Genomic DNA, 23,670 nt, shown 5'->3' with positions numbered 1-23,670 from the left:
CAGGAGAAACTTATTTTATATAATTTACTTTCAAAACAACAAGAAAAAAATCAGTCGTATTATTTAGCTAATGCAGTATAAATAAGGAAAAAAGTACATTACTTCCTCATTATCAGCCTGCTGCTTCATATCCTTCTATCTTCTCAGGGTTTGAATAGCTCAGTGCAAGAAGAGATTAATTCATGTACACTGTTACTGGATTATCTTGGTTACATAGTCCTTTTTCTTGAGAAGCTCAAAAAGTGGAAATAATTCAGAAACTGCTAGTCTGCCCTACAGATTCATGAGCAAAGGTGAGGAGAATTAAATACAAATACTACTGGCAACACTTTTGCTCACAAAGGTGCCCCAGAAGACTCGAGTACCAGCTAAGACAATTGTTAATTTAGTAAGTAAGGATTAAGGCCCTTAAAGGGAAAAGGAAAAATAAAAGCAGTGCACAATGAGGAAAAGATCAAGAGGCCCCAGTGGATGTGGCTGTGGCAAGATTTTGGTGTGGACACAAAGAATTTGAGTGGAAGACAGTGAAATTTCCCATTCTCATGGCTGCGTAGTTTGAGAGCAAAGAAATTGTGGTATTTAGAGAGTAGGAATGTACTGGTGAGAGAGAAATGTCTTCAACCCTGTCAACACAGTTTATGCTCCTGAGTCATGAAGAAATCAGGCAATGTGAAAGTAGGCATGAAAGAATGTGGTTAGCAGAGCTACAAAGACAGTGTCTGTATACATATAAGAAGGTCTTCTGAGAGTAGTTACCAGGAAGAAAGGCCTAGTAGGTTTGCATATCTGTCCCTTTGGACTCTAGTAGCCTTGAGTTAACAGTAAACTCTTACATCCAGCTGTTTTATGCCTTTTGGATTACAACTTGGTGGCCAGGAGTCCTCATATCCCCAGAAGATGACCACCCTAGTACTGCACTGGTAGTGACTTAGACCAGTCACAGTTCTTGGTGTAGTGTAGGGAGTTCTAAAGCTCTTTGAACCACAAGTTGAAGTAAAATTTGGAGATAAAGAACTTTCTACACCATACTTTGTCCTCTAGCAAGTTCTGTACATTTTTACAATTTTGTTTTATATATTTGCAGAAACTCAATATTAAAAAACAATGCTTTCTGTTATGAACAATCTCATCCCTATCATCTCCTCTTACTCTCTCTCTCTCTTTTTTTTTGCATGTGATTTCTGTAACCATGACATCTCTTAGTTTCAGCTTCCTTTTAATTTCCTGCATTTAATATTGGTGTGTGGTTGCTATTTGACCTTTCCTTTTCTCTGCTTTTCAGTCATACCCATTTATTTTATCACTTCTTTGCCTTTGAATTTGTGATACAGTTGTCCCTTGCTATCCTCAGAAGAATGGTTCCAGGACCCCTGCAGATAACAAAATCCTCAGATGCTCAAGTTCTTTATATATAATGGAAGTATGTACATTCTCCCAAATACTTTAAATCATCTCTAGATTATTTATAATACCTAATGCATGTAAATGCTATGTAAATAGTTTCTGGCCACATGGCAAATTCAGGTTTTGCTTTTTGGAACATTCTGGAATTTCCTATTTCTTGCCTTACCCTAATCCCTCAATATTTTTGATTTGAGGTTGGTTGAATCTGTAGCTATGGAACCTGTTGATGGATACACAGGACTGACTGAATGTATAGGAGAAGCCTCTGTCACAGATGACACTATTGAGAGAAAGGGATTTCTTTGAGTCTCTTTGGCTTTTTCTTTTCCAGGCCAGGGATTGAACCTGCACTGCAGTTGCAGCCTGCACCACGGCTATGGCAACGCAGTATTCTTAACCTGCTGCCCCACAAGGGAACTCTCTTGAGTCAGTCTCTCTCTCCCTCTTTTTTGGCATGTGGAAGTTCCTGTGGCATGTGGAAGTTCCTGGGCAAGGAACTGAACCCATGCCACAGTTGCAGCCTGTACCACAGCTTTGGCAATGCTGGGTCTTTCATAACCTGCTGTGCCATAGGGAAGTTTTTCTCTCTCTTCTTTTGCTTTGTTCCTTCCTTCCTCCCTCCCTTCCCTCTCCTCCTTTTCTTTTCCTTTCTTTCTCTTGTCCTTCTGTCCTTCCTTCTTCTTCCTTCTTTTCCTTTCCTTTTAAAAAATTTTTATGGGCATATGGAAGTTCTGAGCCAGGAATGAAATCTGAGCTGCAGCTGTAACCTATGCCGTGCTGGATACTTTAACCTATAGTGCTGGCTGGAGATTGAACCCGTACCTCCACAGCAACCTGAGCAGCTGCAATCAGATTCTTAATCCACTGTGCCACAGAGGGAGCTCCCCTGAAGTCTTTTGTTAGCTGGTACTGAGCAAAGTTTTAGTCTCTCATAAGATAGGTTGTCTAGATGATTCACTCATATGGTGCCAAAATGTGATTTACTCTTTAGCAGAGAATTCAACTTATAAGAGTTTAATTTCCATTTTCTTCTCAAAAGAGCAAACCTATCACTTCTAATTGCCAGCGACCTTGATGAATATGAAAGGTAACTGGACATTCTTTTCCATTAAAATCCATATACAGTTAGGTTGAGATATCCACTTCTCATTATTATTTTTTGAATTTACAGAGTTTCAGCATACAGATAATTAACTGTGGTTATGAATGAAAGAAATGAATTGCTTCATCTAGATTGTACATATTGAATGTTCTGTTCTCTTCTGATTTCCTAAGTAAAGGCTGTTTTTTAAACTATTATGGTTTCGAGTCCAAGAAGATTTCTCTAGTATTCAATTCTTTATATTGAGACTTGTAGGGATTTTTTTTTTAACATTGCTATTTTCATTTCCTATGTACTTGTTTCTGAGCTTTTTCTCCTATTCTAGAAAATAATCATACTCACTATCTAGAAAACTATCTTTTAATCTTCTGATTAAAGATTGCTAAATGATAGTGCTTCTTTGTTTGGCTAATGGCATGTTTTTCTTTGTTTTAACACTGGAGTTTCTGCTTGGATTTATAATAGGTTCCCTTTTTTTTTTTTTTTTTTTTTTTAACATTAGATAGGCATGAAGCCTCCGTCTCAGAGCTGCATGTGTAGTTACTGTTGAAGCAATGCCTACCTAATTTGACAGTCTTGGTGTGTTTAAATTTTTTTGAGTTTGCAAATAATCATATTAAATCTACTGATGGAGCCTTCGGGCAGTGAACAGTTATTTGAGGACCCTGATCCTGGAGGCAAATCCCAAGATGCAGAGGCCAGAAAGCAGACAGAATCAGAACAAAAGTTGTCTAAAATGACCCACAATGCTTTGGAGAACATTAATGTGATTGGCCAAGGCTTGAAGCATCTCTTCCAGCACCAGCGCAGGAGGTCATCAGTGTCTCCACACGATGTACAGCAAATTCAGGCAGATCCAGAACCTGAAATAGATCTGGAAGGCCAGAACGCGTGTGCTGAGATTGATGGTGTCCCCACCCACCCCACAGCTTTGAATCGTGTCCTGCAGCAGATCCGAGTGCCACCCAAGATGAAGAGAGGGACAAGCTTGCATAGTAGGCGGGGCAAGCCAGAGGCCCCAAAGGGAAGTCCCCAAATCAACAGGAAATCTGGTCAGGAGATGGCAACTGTTATGCAGTCCGGCCGACCCAGGTCTTCATCCACTACTGATGCTCCTACCAGCTCCACTGTGATGGAGATAGCTTGTGCTGCTGCTGCTGCTGCGTGTCTGCCAGGAGATGAGGCACCTGCAGAGCGGGTAAGTCTGTTAGATTTTCACTTGACTTATTCTTTGTATTTAGGACGCTGCAAACTTTGCTTTTTGACTAAAAAGAGGTATCTCATCAAGTACTTCAAAGTTGTGGCAAAAGATAGCTTCCCTTTTCATTAAATAAATGGGATGAATAGTAATCATTATAGCTGATAATGAATGTTATAATTATATTCCTGTTTACTTCCTAATATATTGTTATGTTTTATTTTACTCTTTTGCTAAAACTTTGCATATACTCCATGTGCTCTTCATGAATGAAAAGGCTCAGTTTTCTGGTAGAGAAACAAAGATGCTTTGTTGTTGTTGCTTTAGTTTTGCACATGAACTGGCTTTTTTACATTAGTGAAGATAATGAAGTTCTAGTTTCTCTGTGCTTAGCATGGGAATATACTAAATTACTTCTAATTTCTGTACACATTGTCAGCATTTAGTATACATTTTGCCTTCCACTATGGAACATAGGCATCCTTAAGATGTACTCTTAATGAACAAGTGTTTTTTGGTCTGCCTAGAGAGGAGACCTAGGCATAAAAAATGTATGAGAAACTCCTTTCGTGTCACTCTAACTTCACTTCTCAGTTATGGTTAGTTCACTTCTCAAACTTCAAACTATTTCAAACTGGGGTTTGAAAACTCAAATGCATGTAACCAGGCAGGTAGTGACAGTGAGTGAATTCAAGTGTCTAAGGGCTTGGACAGACTAAAGAAAGAGTATGTACCCTTTGTAGTGGGGGGCATGTCTTCTTAGCTTTAGCTGATTGTTGTAATTTAGGATGGTAAGCCCAAGTCTTGCCATGGCTTCTCAGTTTTCAACAGAAACTAAATTAGATGAATAATCACTTTATTTTTAATATATTATGCAAACCAAACAGAATACATTTGTGGGCCAAGCCTGCTCCTTAGTTACCATCTTGGTATCTTTTGGCTTGGTTTGTATGTATTCCTTGAGACTTTTATGATAGTCGCTTTCATTCTGTGTCTGATTCTGGCACTGGTAAGTTCATTTTACAGGATATTTTAAATACCTTTAAATTTCTCCTCCCTAAGTGTGACACTAAAAACAAACAGATAGTGGACAGTAAATCACTCTAAGAAATTAAAGATGTCAGCAAAACAGATCCACCAGAATAACAGAATCATCAGAATAATGATTCCCTCTTATTAAAATTAAAAATATAAATGAGGGAGTTCCCTGGTGGTCTAGTGGTTAGGACTTGGTGCTTTCACTGCTGCAACATGAGTTCAGTCCCTGGTCTGGGAGCTGAGATCCCACATCAGGCTGCTGCACAGTGAGGCCAAAAAAAAACCAAAAGTATAAATGGGGAAAAGTAGCTTATATTTATGGTATAATATCTTTCAAGTAAAAAGGACATTTTGTAATGATTATGCAATCTAGTTGGCAATAAAAACTAGCAATGTAGCTAGGTAATTTTTCTTAATTTGTACCGGAGAACATTAAGAGATTTATTACTGGTGATTCTAGGACTGCAGACTTGTATGTTATGAAAAGTATAGGAGTTTCTGCCATGGCACAGTATGTTAAGAAACCAACTGCAGGAGCTTGGGTGGCTGCAGAGGCATGGGTTTGATCCCTGGCCTGGTGCAGTGGGTTAAAGACTCTGGGTTGCCACAGCTGTGTCTTGGATTGAGTCTCTGGCCTGGGACCTTCCACATGCCTTGTGTGTGGCCATAAAGGAAAAACAAAGAAAAAGAAAAAGTATAAGTAAAGCATGTTGTGTGCATTCATATTGTTTTGGAAAACTTTATAGAGACGGAGGCAAGGGAGAACATTTTTTTTCATATATTTTGTTAATATTCTTTGTCAACTTTATTGACATGTACTTCATATATGTCAATAAAGTGATTTTAAGTGTGCAGTTTGATTAGTTTTGAAAAATGAATAGTCATATAACAACAGTCATAATATAGAGCATTCCCATCACCCCAGAATGATTTCTCATGCTCCTTTGCTGCAAGCAGTAGTCTTTTTTTTTTTTTTAATTATTTAAAAAATTTTATTATGGTTGATTTAACAATGTTCTCTCAATTTCCGCTGCACAACAGAGTGACCCAACCATGCATTTTTTATCACATTATCCTCCATCATATTCCATCACAAGTGGCTAGGTATATTTCCCTGGACTATACAGCAGGATCTCATTGCTTATCCACTCCAAATTCAATAATTTGCATCTGCTAACCCCAGACTCCCAGTCTGTCCCACTCCCTTCCTCTCCCCCTTGGCAACCACAAGCTTGTTCTCCATTACTATAAATTGTATCTACTCTTGTGTACAGTGATGTAATATATTTTATTTCAATTACTCAGATGTATATTTTTCTATGTACTTAATAAGACACGTGTATACATGAATATAGTCATAAGTATTCTAATATTTTTAAAAAAATCAATAAAGCAATACCCAGAGCCTGATCAGGATGCTAGAAAGCTGTCTTTTACAATGTCTGAAAATTACCTTGTGTATTTAATTTAGTCTTTGGGTTTTATAGGTCACATGTATTCTCATGTGACCTATAGAATCTTTGGATTTTAGTCATTGCTTTGAGTACTGGTTTGTCTCTTTAAAATCATTTCTACTATCATCCTCTTCCCAAAGGTAATTGGCTCTTTTCCTAAGTCACCTCTAAGGGTATGCGTGTTCTTTTTTTTTTTTTTTTTTTTTTTCAAGCAGTCCTCTTTTCTCTAACCAAACCTTGGCTCCTGGCAAGCACTGATTTACTTCCTATCATTATTGTTTTGCCTTTTCTAGAATTTAATTAAATGGGATTGTACAGTGTATTGTCTTTTGTGTTTGGTTTCCTTCACTTAGCATAATGCTTTGGAAATTCAGCTATATTGTTGCATTGTTTTTATTGCTGAGTAGTATTCCATTGTTTATCTATTTGTTTATACATTAATTACTTGATGGATGTTTGAATCATTTCCATTTTCTGGGTATTATGAGTGAAACTGCTATGAACTTCTGTATATGATAGATTGACAGTAAAAGTTATTAGCCACAAATTATCAAAAATGATACATTTTTTGAATATTTTATTTTAAATTAAAACCAAGGTCTTACATTTTACTTGCCTTTTTAATTGAAGTATAGTTGACATACAATATTTGTTTCAGGTGTACAACATAGTGATTTGGCATTCCTATACTTTATGAATTGATCATCCAATAAGTCAAGTAAACCATCTGTCATCATATAAGGTTATTACAATATTATTGATTATGTTTCCTGTGCTGTACATTACATCCACTTCACCCATTTTGCCCACTTCCCCACCACCTGTCTTTTGGCAACCACTAGTTTGTTCTCTGTATCTGTGTGCATCTGTGTTTTATTTTTTAGGTTCCACATATAAGTGACATCACATAGTATTTGTCTCTCTCTGACTTATTTCTCTTAGCATAGTACCCTCTAGGTCCATCCCTGTTGTTGCAAATGGCAAGGCTTCACTCTTTTCTATGGGCGAGTAGTATTCTATTGTGTATATATCTTCTCTATTTATCAGTGGGCACTTAGATTACTTCCGTATCTTGCCTGCTGTAAATAATGCTGCAGTGAACATAGGGGTGCATATATCTTTTCAAATTAGTATTTTCATTTTATTTGATTTACTCAGAAGTGGAATTGCTAGATTTTATGGTAGTTATATTTTTATTTATTTTATTTTGTTTCTTTAGAGCCATACCCATGGCATATGGAAGTTCCCAAGCTAGACGTCAAATAGAGCTGTAGCTGCTGCCCTACGCCACAGCCACAGCAATGTGGGGTCTGAGCTGCATCTGCAACCTATACTATAGCTCCCAGCAGTGCTGGATCCTTAAACCACTGAGTGAGGCCAGGTATTGAACCCACATCCTCTTGGATACTAGTTGGGTTCATTACTGCTGAGCCATGACAAGAACTCTGGTAGTTCTATTTCTGATTTTTTGAGCAACTTCCAGTGTTTTTCATATTGTTTTCACCAATTTTCATTCCCATCAGCAGTGCATGAAGGTTCCCTTTTCTCCACACCCCTGCCAACACTTTTTATTTCTTGTCTTTTTGATAATAGCCCTTCTGAGAAGTGTGAGGTGATACCTCACTGTGGTTTTGATTTGCATTTTCCTGATAATTAGTGATGTTGAACATCTTTTCATGTATCTGTTGGCCACCTGTATGTCTTCTAGGAAAAATGTCTCTTCAGTTATCTGTCCATTTTTAAAATCAGATTGGGGTTTTTTTGATATTGAGTTGTGTGTGTTCTTTATATATTTTGGATATTAACCCCTATTGAATGTATCATTCGCAAATATCTTATCCCATTCAGTACATGGTCTTTTCATTTTTGTTGTTGGTTTCCTTCCCTGTGCAAAAGCTTTTGAATTTGTTGTAGTACCATTTATTTTTGTTTCCATTGCCCTTGCCTGAGGAGACATTAAAAAAAAAAAAAAACACTAAGACTGATGTTCAAAGGGCAAAGCATTTTATTTATTTATTTTGATTTTTATTTTTTCCTTTATAGCTGGTTTACAGTGTTCTGTCAATTTTTGCATACCATTTTAAAAGTGTAAATATAGGAGTTCCCTTGTTGCTCAGTGGGTTAAGGATCTGCTTATAGCTGTAGCACATGTTCAGTCTTTGGTCTGGGAAGTTCTTCATCATGCAGGCACAGCCAAATAAGTATAAATATAAATTTACTGATTGGACTTCTGTTCTTTTCTTGTACTTATTGCTTGGACTATAGCAATAAGTACAAGACCTTTGTGAAGCAGTTGGGGACAGAATCTTAGATTTTAATAATCTCTTGAAACGTCTTACCCAGCTTAAATTCATTTTTTAAAAAGCAACTTATCTTTATTGAGTCTTAAAGTGCTTAACTTAGTTTTCATAGAAATAGCAGCTCTTTTTCTACTCATACCTGATTGATTTGTATAGTATTTAATTAAACTATTTAATTATAATGAGTATAACAAACTGATGTGGGAGCAAGATATATGGAAGTAGTACCGTGAACATTGATTATCCTGTGGGCATGCAGTCCCACATGTCTTTTGGAGAAAATGGAGAGTTTAAAAATAATACGATGAATCAGTTAAGTGGAGACTGGTCTGGAAAGCTTCTACTCTGCTGTGTCTCAGGGTATAAGACTGTTTTGAATTCTAAATATTGGCTCCTCTATTTTTATATCTTTTCTCTTTTTAACTCAAAAGTCTGAGTATGAAAGTGTTTTCGTACTGGTTATAAACATTTAAATACATTGGTATTTCTGTCCCATCGAGTTAATGTCATTCGTACAGTTGTGCACATGCTGATGCCTGTGTGCACACACAGCCCTAAGACAAATGTTGAGTTGATTTTCAAGTGTATCGATTGTGCTTGAAAGCACTTGCTTTTGCTAGCCATCTGCTACACAGTCAGTCTAGTTTTTAAAGTAGATTCTTGGCCTTTCAGCTTGATTTCTTTTTTTTTTTTTTAATTCAAACTTGGCCAGTATTTATTTGTGCCTAATATGTACAAAGCATGGCTTTGACCATTGTTGCAAATGGAACCTGGTTGGAACAGTTGAATATAAAGGTTTGGTGTTCTCTTTTCAAGTTTACTAACATCAGTCCCCAACCCCAAGGCATATGGAGTTCTGCTGAGGGATTAGATCTGAGCTGTAGTTGCCAGCTATGCCACAGATGCGGCAACACCGGATCCTTAATCCTTTGTGCCAGGCCAGGGATCGAACCTGTATCCAGAGGTGCAGAGATACTGCTGATCCATTGCACTACAGTGGGAACTCCAATGTCAGTCTTTCCCACAGAAAAATTTTATTGACACATCTAGTCTGCTGAAGTACTTGAAATGTTTTCGTTCTCTTTAAGTCAATGTATATATACTTAAATATATGCCGTATATACTTGGTCAATTTATATAGTTTAAAGGATCATCTTTATTTTTTTGTTTTTATAGCCACACCTGTGGCATATGAAAGTTCCCAGGCTAGGGGGTGAATAGGAGCTGCAGCTGAGGCCTATGCTACAGCCACAGTAAATGCCAGATCTGAGCTGTATCTGTGGTGTATGCCACAGCTTATGGCAGAGCTGGAAAGGATCATCTTTATTTTTTATTTACTTATTTTTTTCTTTTGTCTTTTTGGGGCCATACCCGCGGCACATGGAGGTTCCCAGGCTAGGGGTCGAATCAGAGCTACAGCTGCTGGCCTACACCACAGCCACAGGAACACCAGATCCAAGCTACGTCTGCGACCTACACCACAGCTCACCGCCATGCCAGATCCTTAACCCACTGAGCAAGGCCTGGGATTGAACCTGCAACCTCATGGTTCCTAGTCGGATTTGTTTCTGCTGCGCCATGACAGGAACTCCCCTGGAAAGGATCATCTTTAAATTCACAAAGTCAGACTGATATATTCAAAAGCAATCTTACCTATAAATGCTTTGTCATTTGAAAGTTAGTTTTTTAGAATTTGAAAAAAATATGCTCAATGTAGAAAACTTTGAAAATACAGAAAAGTAAAAGAAGAAAAAAGCTATTGTCTGTATTTTAGTGTGTTTTCTCAATATAGTACCTACATGAAGAAAATTAAAATTTATTTTTATTTAGTTTTAGTAAGATTAACATTTTAAAATAAAACCAGAATCTTATTAAATGCATAGTTTTGTGTTCTTGTTTTTTTTCCCTTTTTTTTCAAGCTGCTCCTGCATCATGTGGAAGTTCCCAGGCTAGAGGTCAAATTGTAGCTGCAGCTGCCAGCCTGTGCCATAGCTACACAGCAACACCAGATCCAAGTCGCATCTGCAACCTATGCCACGGCTTGTGGCAGCACTAGATCCTGTATCCACTGAGCGAGGCCAGGGATCGATCCCACATCTCCACAGACTAGTGTCACGTTCTTAACCCGCTGAGCCACGACGAGAATTCCTATATTATTTTTGATTAAAGTTCTATCATGAATGTTTTTAGATACTGATACATATTCTTTATAGATTTTTACTGATCGTATAATATTACAGCATATTTTGTTGTAATGCCATAATTTGTATTATATATATTCAGTTGGAGAGGGAGAAATAAATTTATTTGTATTTTCAATTAATTTCCTTTATGTAAATAATACATGAACTATTAGTCAAGAGATATTTAGGAGTACCTAGTGGTGGTGATGATAATGATAGCTGCCATTCATTTTATGCTTATTATGTGGCAGGCTGTGTGTTTAAACACATTATGTAATTTTCTAACTTGTAAAACAACCCTCTTTTGTATTTTCTCTTTTTTTGTTGATGAAATAGCAGAAGCATAGAGCAGTTAGTTAGCAGAGGCATAGAGAGTTAAGTATGTCCCTGGTTTCATAGCATATTTTGCAACTAGACTGTTTTAGAACTGAAATAATAAGTCTAGGCCAATTATATTTTGATTAGATATGTTTTAGTAACTACTGCGTGCTAGACATTACCTGATTCAAAAACTCTTATCTATTTATATCAAATTCTTTCTCCATTTTTGGAGTTCCCATTGTGGTGCAGTGGAAATGAATCTGACTAGGAACCATGAGGTTGCGGGTTTGATCTCTGGCCTCACTCAGTGGATTAAGGATCCGGTGTTGCCATGAGCTGTGGTATAGGTCGCACATGCGGCTCGGATCCAGCGTTGCTGGGGCTGTGAAGTAGGCTGGCAGCTATAGCTCCAATTAGACCCCTAGCCTGGGAAGCTCCATATGCCATGGGTGCAGCCCTAAAAGCAAAACAAACAAACAAAAACTCTCCATTTTTGTGTATTGGGCATTGTAAGTTCTTGGGAGATGCAAAGAATATACAGGAACTATATTTTTTTCTCTCTGAACCTTAGAATATTAACAGCTTCATTTGTAATATGACAGAAACAATCAATTATTGGCATTTAATTTTTGAAAATTCAAGTTTAGCATTTCATTCATACGGTGGCCTTATTTCAGATTCTCCATCCGATTTTAAATGGCTATCACATAAGACTGTTTCTGTTGTACCTACTCTTCACAATTAAAGTTCCTCAAGGTATCTCTGGAAATGTTCTGATTTGAGACTCAGTGAACTAATAGGCTAGGTGGAGATATGGCAAACAGTAGGAAACAGTGTTTATATGATAAATAGTACAGACAGGTTGAGAAGAGAAAGATAACTGAATAAAAAACATAGAGGAGATGGTAGATGCTTTGATTTGGGTCTTTTAGGAGAAATAGGATTTAGATACATGAGTATGTGGGGGTAGGAGAAGAGATTATTTCAGAAAGAGGAGTGATGTGAGAAAGGGAAGTGAAGTTTATTAATGAAAGAGTTAACTAGTGTGGTCAGAGAAGCATGCTTGTCAGATGACTTAGATCCTATTTTGAATGAGTAGGCTATAAACTTGTCTTCTCTTTTCAGTTCATATATATTCTATATATTTGATCAAACTTATGAATGCCTCTTATATGCAGGACAGTCTGAAAAATGCTGTTGGTGGACACAGAGGTGCATAACATCAACCTTACTCTTAAATTTTTAAGACTAGTGGAAAAGATAAGATGGGCACATAGAGGAGAAAGTAACTTGTGAAATTTTTTTTTTCTTTTTTGCTTTTAGGGCTGCACTTGGCGACATATGGAAGTTCCCAGGCTAGGGGTTGAATAAGAGCTGTAGCTGCTGGCCTACGCCACAGCCATGGCAACACAGGATCTGCGCTGTGTCTGCAACCTACACCACAGCTCACAGCAATGCCAGATCCTTGACCCACTGAGCAAGGCCAGGGATAGAACCTGCATCCTCATGGATGCTAGTCAGATTCGTTAACTGCTGAGCCATGACGGGAGCTCCTAACTTGTGAATTTTAATAGAGCACTTTAAAGTTAATTGTCTCACTTGGTCTTAATAATTCTGTGAGATGATAATAAAGGTATTTACTGTCATTATTTCATAGACGAATAAACAAATGATTTTGGAGTCACACAACTTGTAAATAAGGGATGAATTTTTATTTTTGTAGACTAGTTCTCCTTCTGAAACATTATGCTGCCTCCACAGTGTAATTCAACAAAGTATACGATAAATGCCACAAGAAATGCAAAGATGTGTGTGTTTAGAGAAGAAGCAGTTAATTCTGTCCAGAGGAATCTCAGAAAGCTTTGAAGGAGGGGCTGTAGGATATTGATATGGATAATAGGGAACAAGGTTATCCTCTACATTAAAGACTTTAGGAATAGGAGTTCCCATCGTGGCTCAGCAAAAACAAATCTGACTAGTATCCATGAAGACCCAGGTTCAATCCCTGGCCTCGCTCATTGGGTCAAGGATCCGGTGTTGCTGTGAGCTGTGGTGTATGTAGGTTGCAAACGCGGCTCAGAACCTGCATTGCTGTGGCTGTGGTGTAGGCCAGCAGCTACAGCTCCGATTGGACCCCTAGCCTGGGAACCTTCATATGCTGTGGGTGCGGCCCTAAAAAAAAAAAAAAAAGACTTTTGGAATAAAACTAATTAGTGTTTTCTTAGTAAAGTTACACTCTTTCAGGGTATTTTTTTTTTTTTTTTTTTTTTTTGGCTTTTTGCTATTTCTTGGGCCACTCCTGCAGCATATGGAGGTTCCCAGGCTAGGGGTCGAATTGGAGCTGTAGCCACCGGCCTATGCCAGAGCCACAGCAACGCGGAATCCGAGCCGCATCTGCAACCTACACCACACCTCACGGCAACGCTGGATCGTTAACCCACTGAGCAAGGGCAGGGACCGAACCCACAACCTCATGGTTCCTAGTCGGATTCATTAACCACTTCGCCATGCCGGGAACTCCTTTCAGGGTATTTTATCGACTTGAACCAATAAGACCTGTGACATTTTGGATGATGTGTTGAGAGAAGGCTTTGTGTCCACAGGACTTGTAAGACGGGTGCCATGTCTTAGCTTTAACACCTAGCTCTTTAGCTCCCAGCACCTAGCAGAACATTTTACACAGAAATATCTCATGCAAAAATAGTGTTTTAAGAACAAGTTCTCATCTCTCCCTACATCTTTGTGTGTGTGTGTGTGTCTATGTGCGTGGTGCGTGCATGCGTGTTTTTTTTTTTTTTGGCTGTGCCTGCAGCATGTGGATGTTTCTGGGCCAGGGATCGAATCCGAGCCATAGCAGTGACAGTGTTGGATCCTTAACCCAATGAGCCACCAGGGAACACCTTTGCTTACATCTTAAGTCTTGTATCCTTTCAAGTTTAAGCATAACACTCTTTTTACTCTGTTGTGAGCTTAAATGCTGTCATGCTTCAGCTTCCACAAAACTTTGGTCTCCAGGCTGACCAATCCTATGATCTTCAGAATCTAACTACCTGTTAGTTGTCTGCACAGACAGTTCAAACTCATCATTTACAAATTTAAATTCTTCATCATCTCTCATAAACCTTTTTGCTTTGTAGTGTGTTTTCTGTCTCAGTTGTTTCCATACTTGAGTGAATACAGTGAAAAGCACTTAGGGTATTAGTTGAAAATAAGAGTTCCATGCCCCATTCCTAAAATTTCTGATTTAGAAGGTCTGGTAAACTTCTAAGTGAGAACTGCAGGTGCAAAGGTGCTAAGATGGAAGGAAGTTTACTGAGTACTGAGAATGGCAGGTGTGTGTGTGTGCACAGGCAAGCACACACTGGTTAAGGCTGGAAGTGTAGATAGGAAGCAGTTCATACCGAGGTTTACAGCCAGTGTTAAGGAGATTTTCTCCATCTAAGAGAAGTGAGTGACGTCAAAGTACTTTAAGCAAGGGGGTTTGTATTAATTTTGTGATTAAAAAAAATCACCGTGCTTATAGCATGGAGTATGGATTAGACTAGTTTCAGATGGAATGCAGGTGGATGAGCCAGAAGGCTATTGTGTCCTGGTGAAAAGTGATAGTAGTTTGGGTCAAAAAGAGATGGTAATGGAGAATAGAGTTTCTGGAGGGCAGGGCTGTGTCTTTTTCATATTTGAACTCCCATGCCTAATACTTTGGCCCTGGGGTCATTTGTTTGATGCATTAGTATTAATAGAGATAGGGAGCAAGAAAGGATGTCTAATTAGTGAGTGTGAAAATGTGTATGAGTAAGTTTTTGAAATGGAGTAAGCTTTCATTCAGTCATTCATCAGTACTTACTAAAATGCCTACTGTGTACTTGGCAATGTTCTCAGTAGTTAGAGTACACCAAAAATGAAGCAGGCAAAAATTTCTGCCCTATGGAGCTTACTTTCTATTGAAGGAGATAACATATGATAGATACAGTAAATGAATGATATGTTATCTTGGAAGATGATAAGTATTATGGAAAAAAAGAAAAAATTTAGAGCATGATAAGAGAGACCAGGAGTGTGTAGAGAGGGCAGGTGAGTTGCAGTATAAAGTAGGTTGATAAGGGTAAGCCTCACTGAGAAGGTAACATTTAAACGTAGGCTTGAGAAGATGAAGGGGTTAGTGATGAGGCTGGCTTTCCAGGGGATAAGTACTTGAGGCAGATTAAGTCACTCCAGGGTCGGAGCCTGCCAGACATGCTCAGGGAATAGAAGGAGACCAGTGTAGAAAAGCTGAGTGAGCAGGGGACAGTAGTAAGAGATGAGGTCAGAGAGGTTACAGTGGCCAGATCAGATAGGGCCTTATAAGCATTGTAAGGACTTTGAATGTACTCTGAATGAGATGGGGAGCCGTTGGTGGGTTTTGAGCATGAGGGTGATGTGATCTGACTTATTTTTTAAAAAAGATCCATCTGGCTGCTATGTGAATAGACTTCAGGGGGTCAAAGGTGGATACTGGGAGGACCTGTTACAAATCTGTTGTAGGATTTCATCAAGAAAGGATGGTGCCAGGAGTTCCCTTGTGGTGCAGTGGGTTTAGGATCTGGCGTTGTCACTGCAGCAGCCCAAGTCACTGCTGTGGCACAGGTTTGACCCCTGGCCTAGGAACTTCCACATGCTGCCAGAGCGGCCAGAAAGAAGGAAGGAAGGAAAAGAAAAAGAAAAGAAAGAAAAGATGATGCAGAAAGCAGGGTCTTAGTTGCTTAAACAGAGTGATCAAAGCAAGAGAGTAACAATGATCAGTTCAAAAGATTTTGAAGATTCCAGTAGGATTTCTGTAGAAGGCAAGTGTAATTAGCAATGTATTACATCAAGAAAGGGATTCTCTATGAAGGAAAGAATAATGAGCCTTCTGGTAATAGCTGTGATGTGGGTTGTATCCCTGGCCCAGGAATTTCTGCATGTCATGGGCGCCCTCAACCCCTCTTAAAAAAAAAAAAAAAAAAAAAGTCATGAGCCTTGATGTAAATTTTCTGCAACATCATGAAACATTTTAGAAAAACTACTAAATTATTGCAGCAGGAGACCCAATGAAAGAATTGAAATTTAAAGGAGAAGACAATTGAATATATGTTTTCACAACAGTAGGTTAGAGATAGGCTTTTGTGTTTGTTTGTTTGTTTTTTTTTTTTTTTAGGGCCATACCAGGCTAGGGGTCAAATCACAGCTGCAGCTGCAGGTCTACACCACAGCTACAGCAAGATCAGATCTGAGTGAGCCACATCTGCGACCCATGCCACATAATTTTTAAACATTATTTAAGTAAATGTTTTGAAATTCCAATGTAGTTGACCCTTTCACAGAGCAGAGGTTAGGGGTGTCATTTCCAGCGTGGCAGAAAATCTACATACTGCTATCTTTGCCTCAAAACAAAGGAATTGATAAATGATTCACCTAAGGACAAGAAGCTGAAGCAGTTTGGGTAGAATCAGGACTCAAACCTTAATGCTTTTGATTTCACATATTGTGATCTCTAATCAAACACAAATTTTCCCCTACACTTAGCATCTGTAAAATGAAAATACAGGTACTATATTTATTGAAAAAAATCCACATATAAGTGGAACTGTGCAATTCACACCATGTTGTTCAAGGGTCAACTTTATGTAAATGTGCCACAGTATTAGGGTAGTGTTAGTGTTTAAAAATAATGTGGTAACATCAAGGGGAGAAATGGATGGTAGACTTAGAGGAGAGAGGAAGCCTGCTAATTCAGAGTAGTTTCATTTTGGTTCAGTTCCTAAAGTTTTTACATATTGTAATTGTTTTATGGTGATTCAGACTTTTAAACACTCAAGTTACTTATAACATTATAAAGACAGGTTTTATATCTCATTCTCAAAAGAGTGAAAAATAATTATTTCATTAAAATTTGCTTGATTATAATGGAAAGCAGTTTTTAAAAAAAACTTCTGTCCTGGATTTGCCATTTACTAGCAAGTGATTTTAGGCAAGTCACTTTACTATCTGATTTTCAGTGTTTTTGCCAAACTTTTTCTTTGTCTATGATGTGGGCCATGAAAAATTGTACAGATGAAAGTGCAAACCTGGTTAAGGGTACGAAAAGCTTTCATGGTGATAGAAGATTAAATACTCTTCTTCTGTATATCTTCTTTATAATACAGTGGGATCAGAAATGTTTTCCTCTTACACATGTTTGTTCATAGATTTGAAAATTATTTTTTGAGTGTTTGATCTCACATTGTTTTAGGTTAAGGATCTGGAGACTTTTTCTATAAATAGTAATTATAAATATTTACAACCATGTGGTCTATCTTGCAACTATTCAGCTGTGTGTTGGCATGAAAGCAGCCCACCCATAATATGTAAATGAATGGGCATGCCTGGGTTTTACTGTGGTGAACAGTATTCTGGGCCTTGGCCCATACTTTGCCCATTACAGTTTTAAGTAGCGAGAGTATGTGAGTCAATAAAACAGACAAAAATACTCACCCTTGTGAGGTTTAAGAGGAGGTAAAAAACCATGTAAATAAAATGCACAATGTGATAGTTGTGGAAGGAGAAAAAGAATTCTAGGGCAAGAAATATTAAGCAGAGTGGTTAGAGAAAATCTCACTGATACATGAGCAAAGACCTGAAGGATATGAGGGAACAAACCAAACCACTTAAGGGATATCTGCAGATAGAACAGACCAGGCAGAGGGAAAAGCAAGGGGAAAGGTCCCAAAGGCCTGTACTGTAAAGGAAATGTTACTGAAATTTGGATTTTTTTGGCATTGTTAAGGAGAGAGAATGATAATGCACTTCAAGGCCGTAAGTCACAGGCTTCTGTCCACATGTGCCAGATGGGTGAACAGTTCTTACTAATGAGAATTTGATCTAAGCGTATTATTTAAACTTACGTTGTGTGGTTTAAGTGTTAGTGATTTTCATCTTATTAAGAAACAAAACTTGGAGTTTCCGTTACCAGACATTGGAAACAAATCCAACTATTATCCATGAAGATGCAGGTTTGACCCCTGGCCTGGACCAGTAGGTCGGGGATTTGGCATTGCCTTGAGCTGTGGTGTAGGTCGAAGACTCTGCTCGGATCCTGCGTTGCTGTGGCTGTGGCATAGGCCGGCAGCTACAGTTCCAGTTTGACCCCTAGCCTGGGAACCTCCATATGCCATGCATGTGGCCCTAAAAAAAAAAAAAAAAAAGAAAAATCTACTGAGTAAATTTAAAGGTCCTACTGGCTTTATTCAGTGATTCATGAATTAGGCAGCATATGGTCTAGCAAATAGACAGGAACTCTTAAAAGCTATACAAGATGAAAGATTTTGATAGACAGAAGGGAGCAGGAACAAGGTAATACTAGGCAAAAAACTTAATGTTTATTTCTAGGTTACTTTCCCTATAGAGGTTGGCAGGGGTTACCTAACTGATGCTAATTGGCCCATTTCTGATTGACTGGTTTGAATCCATATCTGAGATAGGCAAAACTGTAATTTATTTAACTCCCACTTTGATGATGTGAGGATTAGCATTAGCGACTCCATTGGGGGCCTATTGTCTTGTTTTTAACAAACTCAAGTGCTTATATATAGATTTTAGAGTAGTCATGTCAATTTACCTATTCTAAGGTATAGTTTCTTTTTTTTTCTTTTTTCTTTTTTTTTGTATTTTTGCCTTTTCACCTTTTCTAGGGCCACTTCCTGCAGCATATGGAGGTTCCCAGGCTAGGGATCTAATCGGAATTGTGGACACCAGCCTACACCAGAGCCACAGCAACATGGGATCCGAGCTGCATCTGCAACCTACACCACAGCTCACGGCAACGCCAGATCCTTAACCCTCTGAGCAAGGCCAGGGATCGAACCCGAAACCTCATGGTTCCTAGTCGTATTTGTTAACCGCTGCGCCACGACGGGAACTCCAACTAAGGTACAGTTTCAAGTCACCCTTTCTTCCAAAGTGTATTTGTCCTCTCTCTCACATTTTATTTGTGTATATATATGAATACAAACAAATATTTATACTGTTCATACAAATTTCCAAATATATAAATTAAAATAATCTTTTTATTAAATGGGACATTTCTTTATAACAAGTGCTTTTTATCCCAGCAATAACTATTCTTTAAGTACCATATTAGCACTTTGAGAGAGATAAGAACTGTATATAAATCATCTTATAACCTTATTTGGAAAGACCTTACAGTCTTGTTGGGATGGCAAGATTTACATAAGTGGCAATTGAAGAGGTAGTATGGGGAGTTCCCTGGTGGCTCAGCAGGTTAAAGATATGGTGTTGCCACTGCCGTGGCTCTGGTCTCTACTCTGGTGCAGGTTCCTTTACTGGCCCTGAAACTTTTGCATGCTGCAGATGCAGCCTAAAAATAAAATTAAAAAAAAGAAGCAGTGTGATGTGGTATAATCAACCCCAGAAGTCAAGAGCCTGTAGTTTTAGATTCTGAGGATGTCTTATTTCTGTCATTTAATATCAGTGTTACCTTAAACAAATTGTCTAGGTTTCATTTCCTTCATTTTCAAGATGAAGTCATTGTACTAAATAGTATTTAATATTACTTCTCATTTGAAAATTTGGAGCAGGACAAAATGATGACGTGTTTACAGCTGAGGTGGTTGATGCAGTCACTCTAGAGGGCTAAGACGATCAATATCTATAGCATTTTATAACTCTTTCTTAGCATTTAAAAGCTTTGATAGAGAACACTGTATAATCAGCTGTTACTGAAATTAAGGACACTAGAAGTTTAGAAAAGGGAAAGCTAAGTATAGGGTCAAGTGTTGACAGAAGCTTTACAGAGAATGTTCTCCTTGGAGGATGTTTTAGGGTATAGATCTTCTCTGTTGTAAGACAGCCCAATACATGCAGATTTCAATTTTCAGAATAGCTGAGATGAGCTTTAAAAAGGATAAAGAAAAAAACCCCAATTGTGAACCTTTCAAGTCTAGGACCATGTGTTAGTTACATTTATTTATATCTCACAAGGAACCTTAGGGCCTAACCACTATGAGGACTAGTAAGACATTTAAGGAAGTAATGAGAGATAAGATTGGAAGAGTGCATGATTATATGTAGCTGATTTTAAAGTTTTTAGTTTAGGGTAGAGGTTTTTGATTTATCATTAAGAATATGACACTAGGAGTTCCTGTCATGGCTTATCAGAAACAAATCTGACTAGTATCCATGAGGATGCAGGTTCGATCCCTGCCCGTGCTCAGTGGGTTGAGGATCCAGTGTTGCCGTGAGCTGTGGTGTAGATTGAAAACATGGCTCAGATCTGGCATTGCTGTGGCTATGGTGTAGACCAGTGGCTCTAGCTCTGAATCGACCCCTAGCCTGGGAACCTCCATATGCCTCAGGTATGGCCCTAAAAAGACCCCCCCCCCCAAAAAAAGATGACACTAAATTTTGATGATGTGGTTTGATATAGGGACCTCCTATTACAGATTTTAATTTATTTATTTTATTTAATTTTTTTTTCCTTTTTTTGGCTGCCCTCCGCAGCAGTGCCAGATCCTTAACCCTTAACCCACTGTGCCAGGCCAGGGATCAAACCTGCGTCCCAGTGCTCCTAAAATGTCGCCAATCCCATTGCATCACAGCGGGAACTCCTCATTATAGATTTTTAAAACAGGGATTGTGTGTTGAAAATACAGTTGAATTTTTACATAGTTATATTCTTTTTTTTTTTTTTTTCTTTTTAGGGCCACAGCTGTGGCATATGGAGGTTCCCAGGCTAGGGGTCAAGTCGGAGCTGTAGGTGTGGGCCTACATCACAGCCATAGCAACGCCAGATCTGAGCCGTGTCTGCGACCTATACCACACCTCATGGCAATAACCCACTGAATGAGGCCAGGAATTGAACCCGTGTCCTCATGGATGGTAGTCAGATTCTTTTCCAACGAGCCATGAACAGGAAGTCCCACATAGTTATATTCAAGGTAGAATAAAATAGGAAAAAAATAGCTGTTGTATCAGGGAGTTCAGCTCAGAAGTTACTGTCATGTAGTGTTAGGACCTGCCAACTTCTAAGACAGCATTTAGTTGTGAAGGAATACTTTGAGTTTAATGAACCTGATTCTCTGTTTAAAAGTTAATATCACTTCAGAGCTCACACTATCATTTTCCTCTTATAGATGAATTTAGAAAAAGTAGTATACCTTTACTAGGCTGCAGTTAGGGTAATTTTGTGGGTTGCTCTCTGTTTGGAGAGGGAATTTTTTTTTTTTTTTTTCTGTAATGCCTAGCTAAATCTGAAAATTAGAGAAGAGGAAAGGGTGGGGTCAGGCAGGTGGAATAGAAGGGGCAGGTGGGATAACTCTTCCTGGGGTAGTTTCCACTTTTTGGTGGCTAAGGGGCCAAAATATTGGGATGTATTCGCACTGAATAGCTGAACTACCCTTGGTACTATGATGGTTTCCAGCTCTGTAAATTCCAGGTAGTGAAACTAGATAGCTGTGGGCATGGCGCAAGGAAAGGCACAACTTGTCTGTCACCTTTCTCCTGTATTGGAGGTCCCATGCAGCCCTGTCCCAGCTGCTTTCTCTGCCTCGAGACTGGCACCTCAGGAGCAGCAGGAGCTTCAGACTTCTGTCCCCATTGGCCCATATCTCCACAGAGTGGAATCAGGGCTGTGCAGGCCCAGAAGGACTTTGTAGCTGAGACCAACACTGGAAAAGGCACATAGAGCTCAGCACTTGCTGATCTCTGGAGTTCATCTTTGAAGTAGCTCTCAAAACCCCATTCTTTCTCTTTCTTAATTCAGTAACACATAATTCTTAAGAGTTTAGATTACCCCAAGTTTATAAATAAGGAACTCTACCCTCTGTAGTAAATTACAGCAGGATAGCATTCTTCTCTGTTCGAATGAGAGAGAGACTTATAAGATTGAATTAATTGGACTTTTAGCAAAACCAGAAAGCCTAGGTGTAGCAGTCTCCCAAGGGGGAAAAAAGTGACTTGAAGGATAATTCTTGTTGCTGACCACAAGATGGTGCCCCAAGGCCAGGCTCAGTAGGTGAAAGTGAGGGGATGACTGCTACTAGACAGGCCCTTAATGATAAGGGGGTTATTACCTGAGAAGTAACTAGTATAGGAACTCATAAGGAGATGGGATGGTTGAGTAGTGACTATCATGTCGTAGTAATAGGTGCTTTTAAAAATACTGAGCTGAATTGATAACTCTGGGAATGGAACAGACAGTGGAAGAGTAGGTAGGATTTAATGACAATGTTAGAATTAAAAATAATTAAAGATAAAATTTAAAACCCAAAGATCTGCTTGGGTGAACTAGTATTGTTTGTTTTCCTAAAAAAGAGTTGAAAATTATATTTTTTAAAATGAAAACCAATCAGGATCTCTCTTATTTGTGTTTTTAGTGTCAGGTAGCTGAAGCTGTCAGGAATATTTTATTCCCTGTCAAGGGCATCATATGAGACTGGAAAAGAAGGAATAAGTGAGAGATGAAGGTGTATTTGGGCTTTTTTAGTTGTTTTGTAGTAAAGGTATTTATAGAGCAAACCATGGTTGCCAAAGCAAGTGATTTTTAGGTTTATTGATCCTAGCTCAAAGGTCCAGAATGTGTATGTTTCCTTTAATACAGTTGAAGGTATAGATGGGGTGTTCTTGACCTTGGTGAGTTTGTTATGCACAGTTACCATCAGAGACTGCCTCTTTAAGTTTTGTTTTGTTTTTTAAATATGACTTGTATTGCCTCTGTTCCAAGCAACAGCTTTTATGATGAGGGCTCTCAGCATAATAGAAAGTCAAGTAAACTCTTTAAGTTAAATTTATCCTCCTTTTCCTTTATATTGCAAAAGGTATATAGACTTTAGAGTAATTGGACCGCTAAAGGAATGTAGTATGTGAATTTACTTCTGCTTTCCCCTTTTTATTCATAAGATATTTAAGTACTTTATCAGGAGCCTTGAATCTTAGGAGTGAGGGAGAATTTTAGCACCCAAATTGCACTGCTCTTTTGTTTATCCAGAATGTTGTTACATGGATTTGCCTTGTGATCATTAGCTTCCAAAGACTCATAGTAAATAAAAAGACAAAGGACAGACCAGCAGCATTTATTATAGAAAGTAGGCACTAGAACAGGTTGGTTTTTCTTTAGCAATCATAGTATAGCATTTTGTCTAAAAAAAAATTGGGAACTTTGGCAAGTTAGCACAATATTGGCCTTAGTAGGTATTTGTTAAAAGGTAATTTATTTTGGAGTTCCGTCTCTGGTGCAGTGGGTTAAAAATCTGACTGCATCAGCTCGGGTTGCTGTGGAGGTGTGGGTTCTCTCCCTGATTGGCACAGTGGGTTAAAGGATCTGGTGTTGCTGCAGCTATGGTGTAGGTTGCAGCTGTGACTCAGATTCAGTTCCTGGCCCAGAACTTCCATGTGCTGTGGGTGCGGCCATAAAAAAAATTGGTTTATCTTGATGTTATATCATCGTGACCTGTGATCTTGTCAGTCAGTGGGAACAGACCAGATTTCACTTTTTTTCTTTTCTTTTTTAAAAATTTTACAATTATTTTAATTTTTTCTGTTATAGCTGGTTTACAGTGTTCTGTCGATTTCCTACTGTACAGCAAGGTGACTCAGTTACACACACATGTATACATTCTTTTCACTTTTGAGCTTCAGGGTCAGAACATATATATTGTAC

General features: G+C 38.5%; 1 protein-coding gene across 1 annotated transcript in view; it reads left to right on the top strand.

The window, feature by feature from the left end:
* Nucleotides 1-3,389: 3,389 nt before the first annotated feature.
* The window catches only part of TMCC1 (transmembrane and coiled-coil domain family 1), a gene marked incomplete at its 5' end in the record, with an annotated part of 184,717 nt that continues 164,436 nt past the window's right edge, over nt 3,390-23,670 (top strand). Inside the window, 1 exon segment of the mRNA NM_001258443.1 lies at nt 3,390-3,704. Within this exon segment, the coding sequence (NP_001245372.1) occupies nt 3,477-3,704 (228 nt within the window).

This window comes from Sus scrofa, chromosome 13 (assembly GCF_054392235.1).
Source record: "Sus scrofa isolate SSC_HxYL_T2T_F1_AM1 chromosome 13, Sscrofa_HxYL_maternal_Yorkshire_Landrace_v2.0, whole genome shotgun sequence".
Lineage (NCBI taxonomy): Eukaryota > Metazoa > Chordata > Mammalia > Artiodactyla > Suidae > Sus > Sus scrofa.
This window is presented reverse-complemented; position numbering and strand designations above follow the sequence as displayed.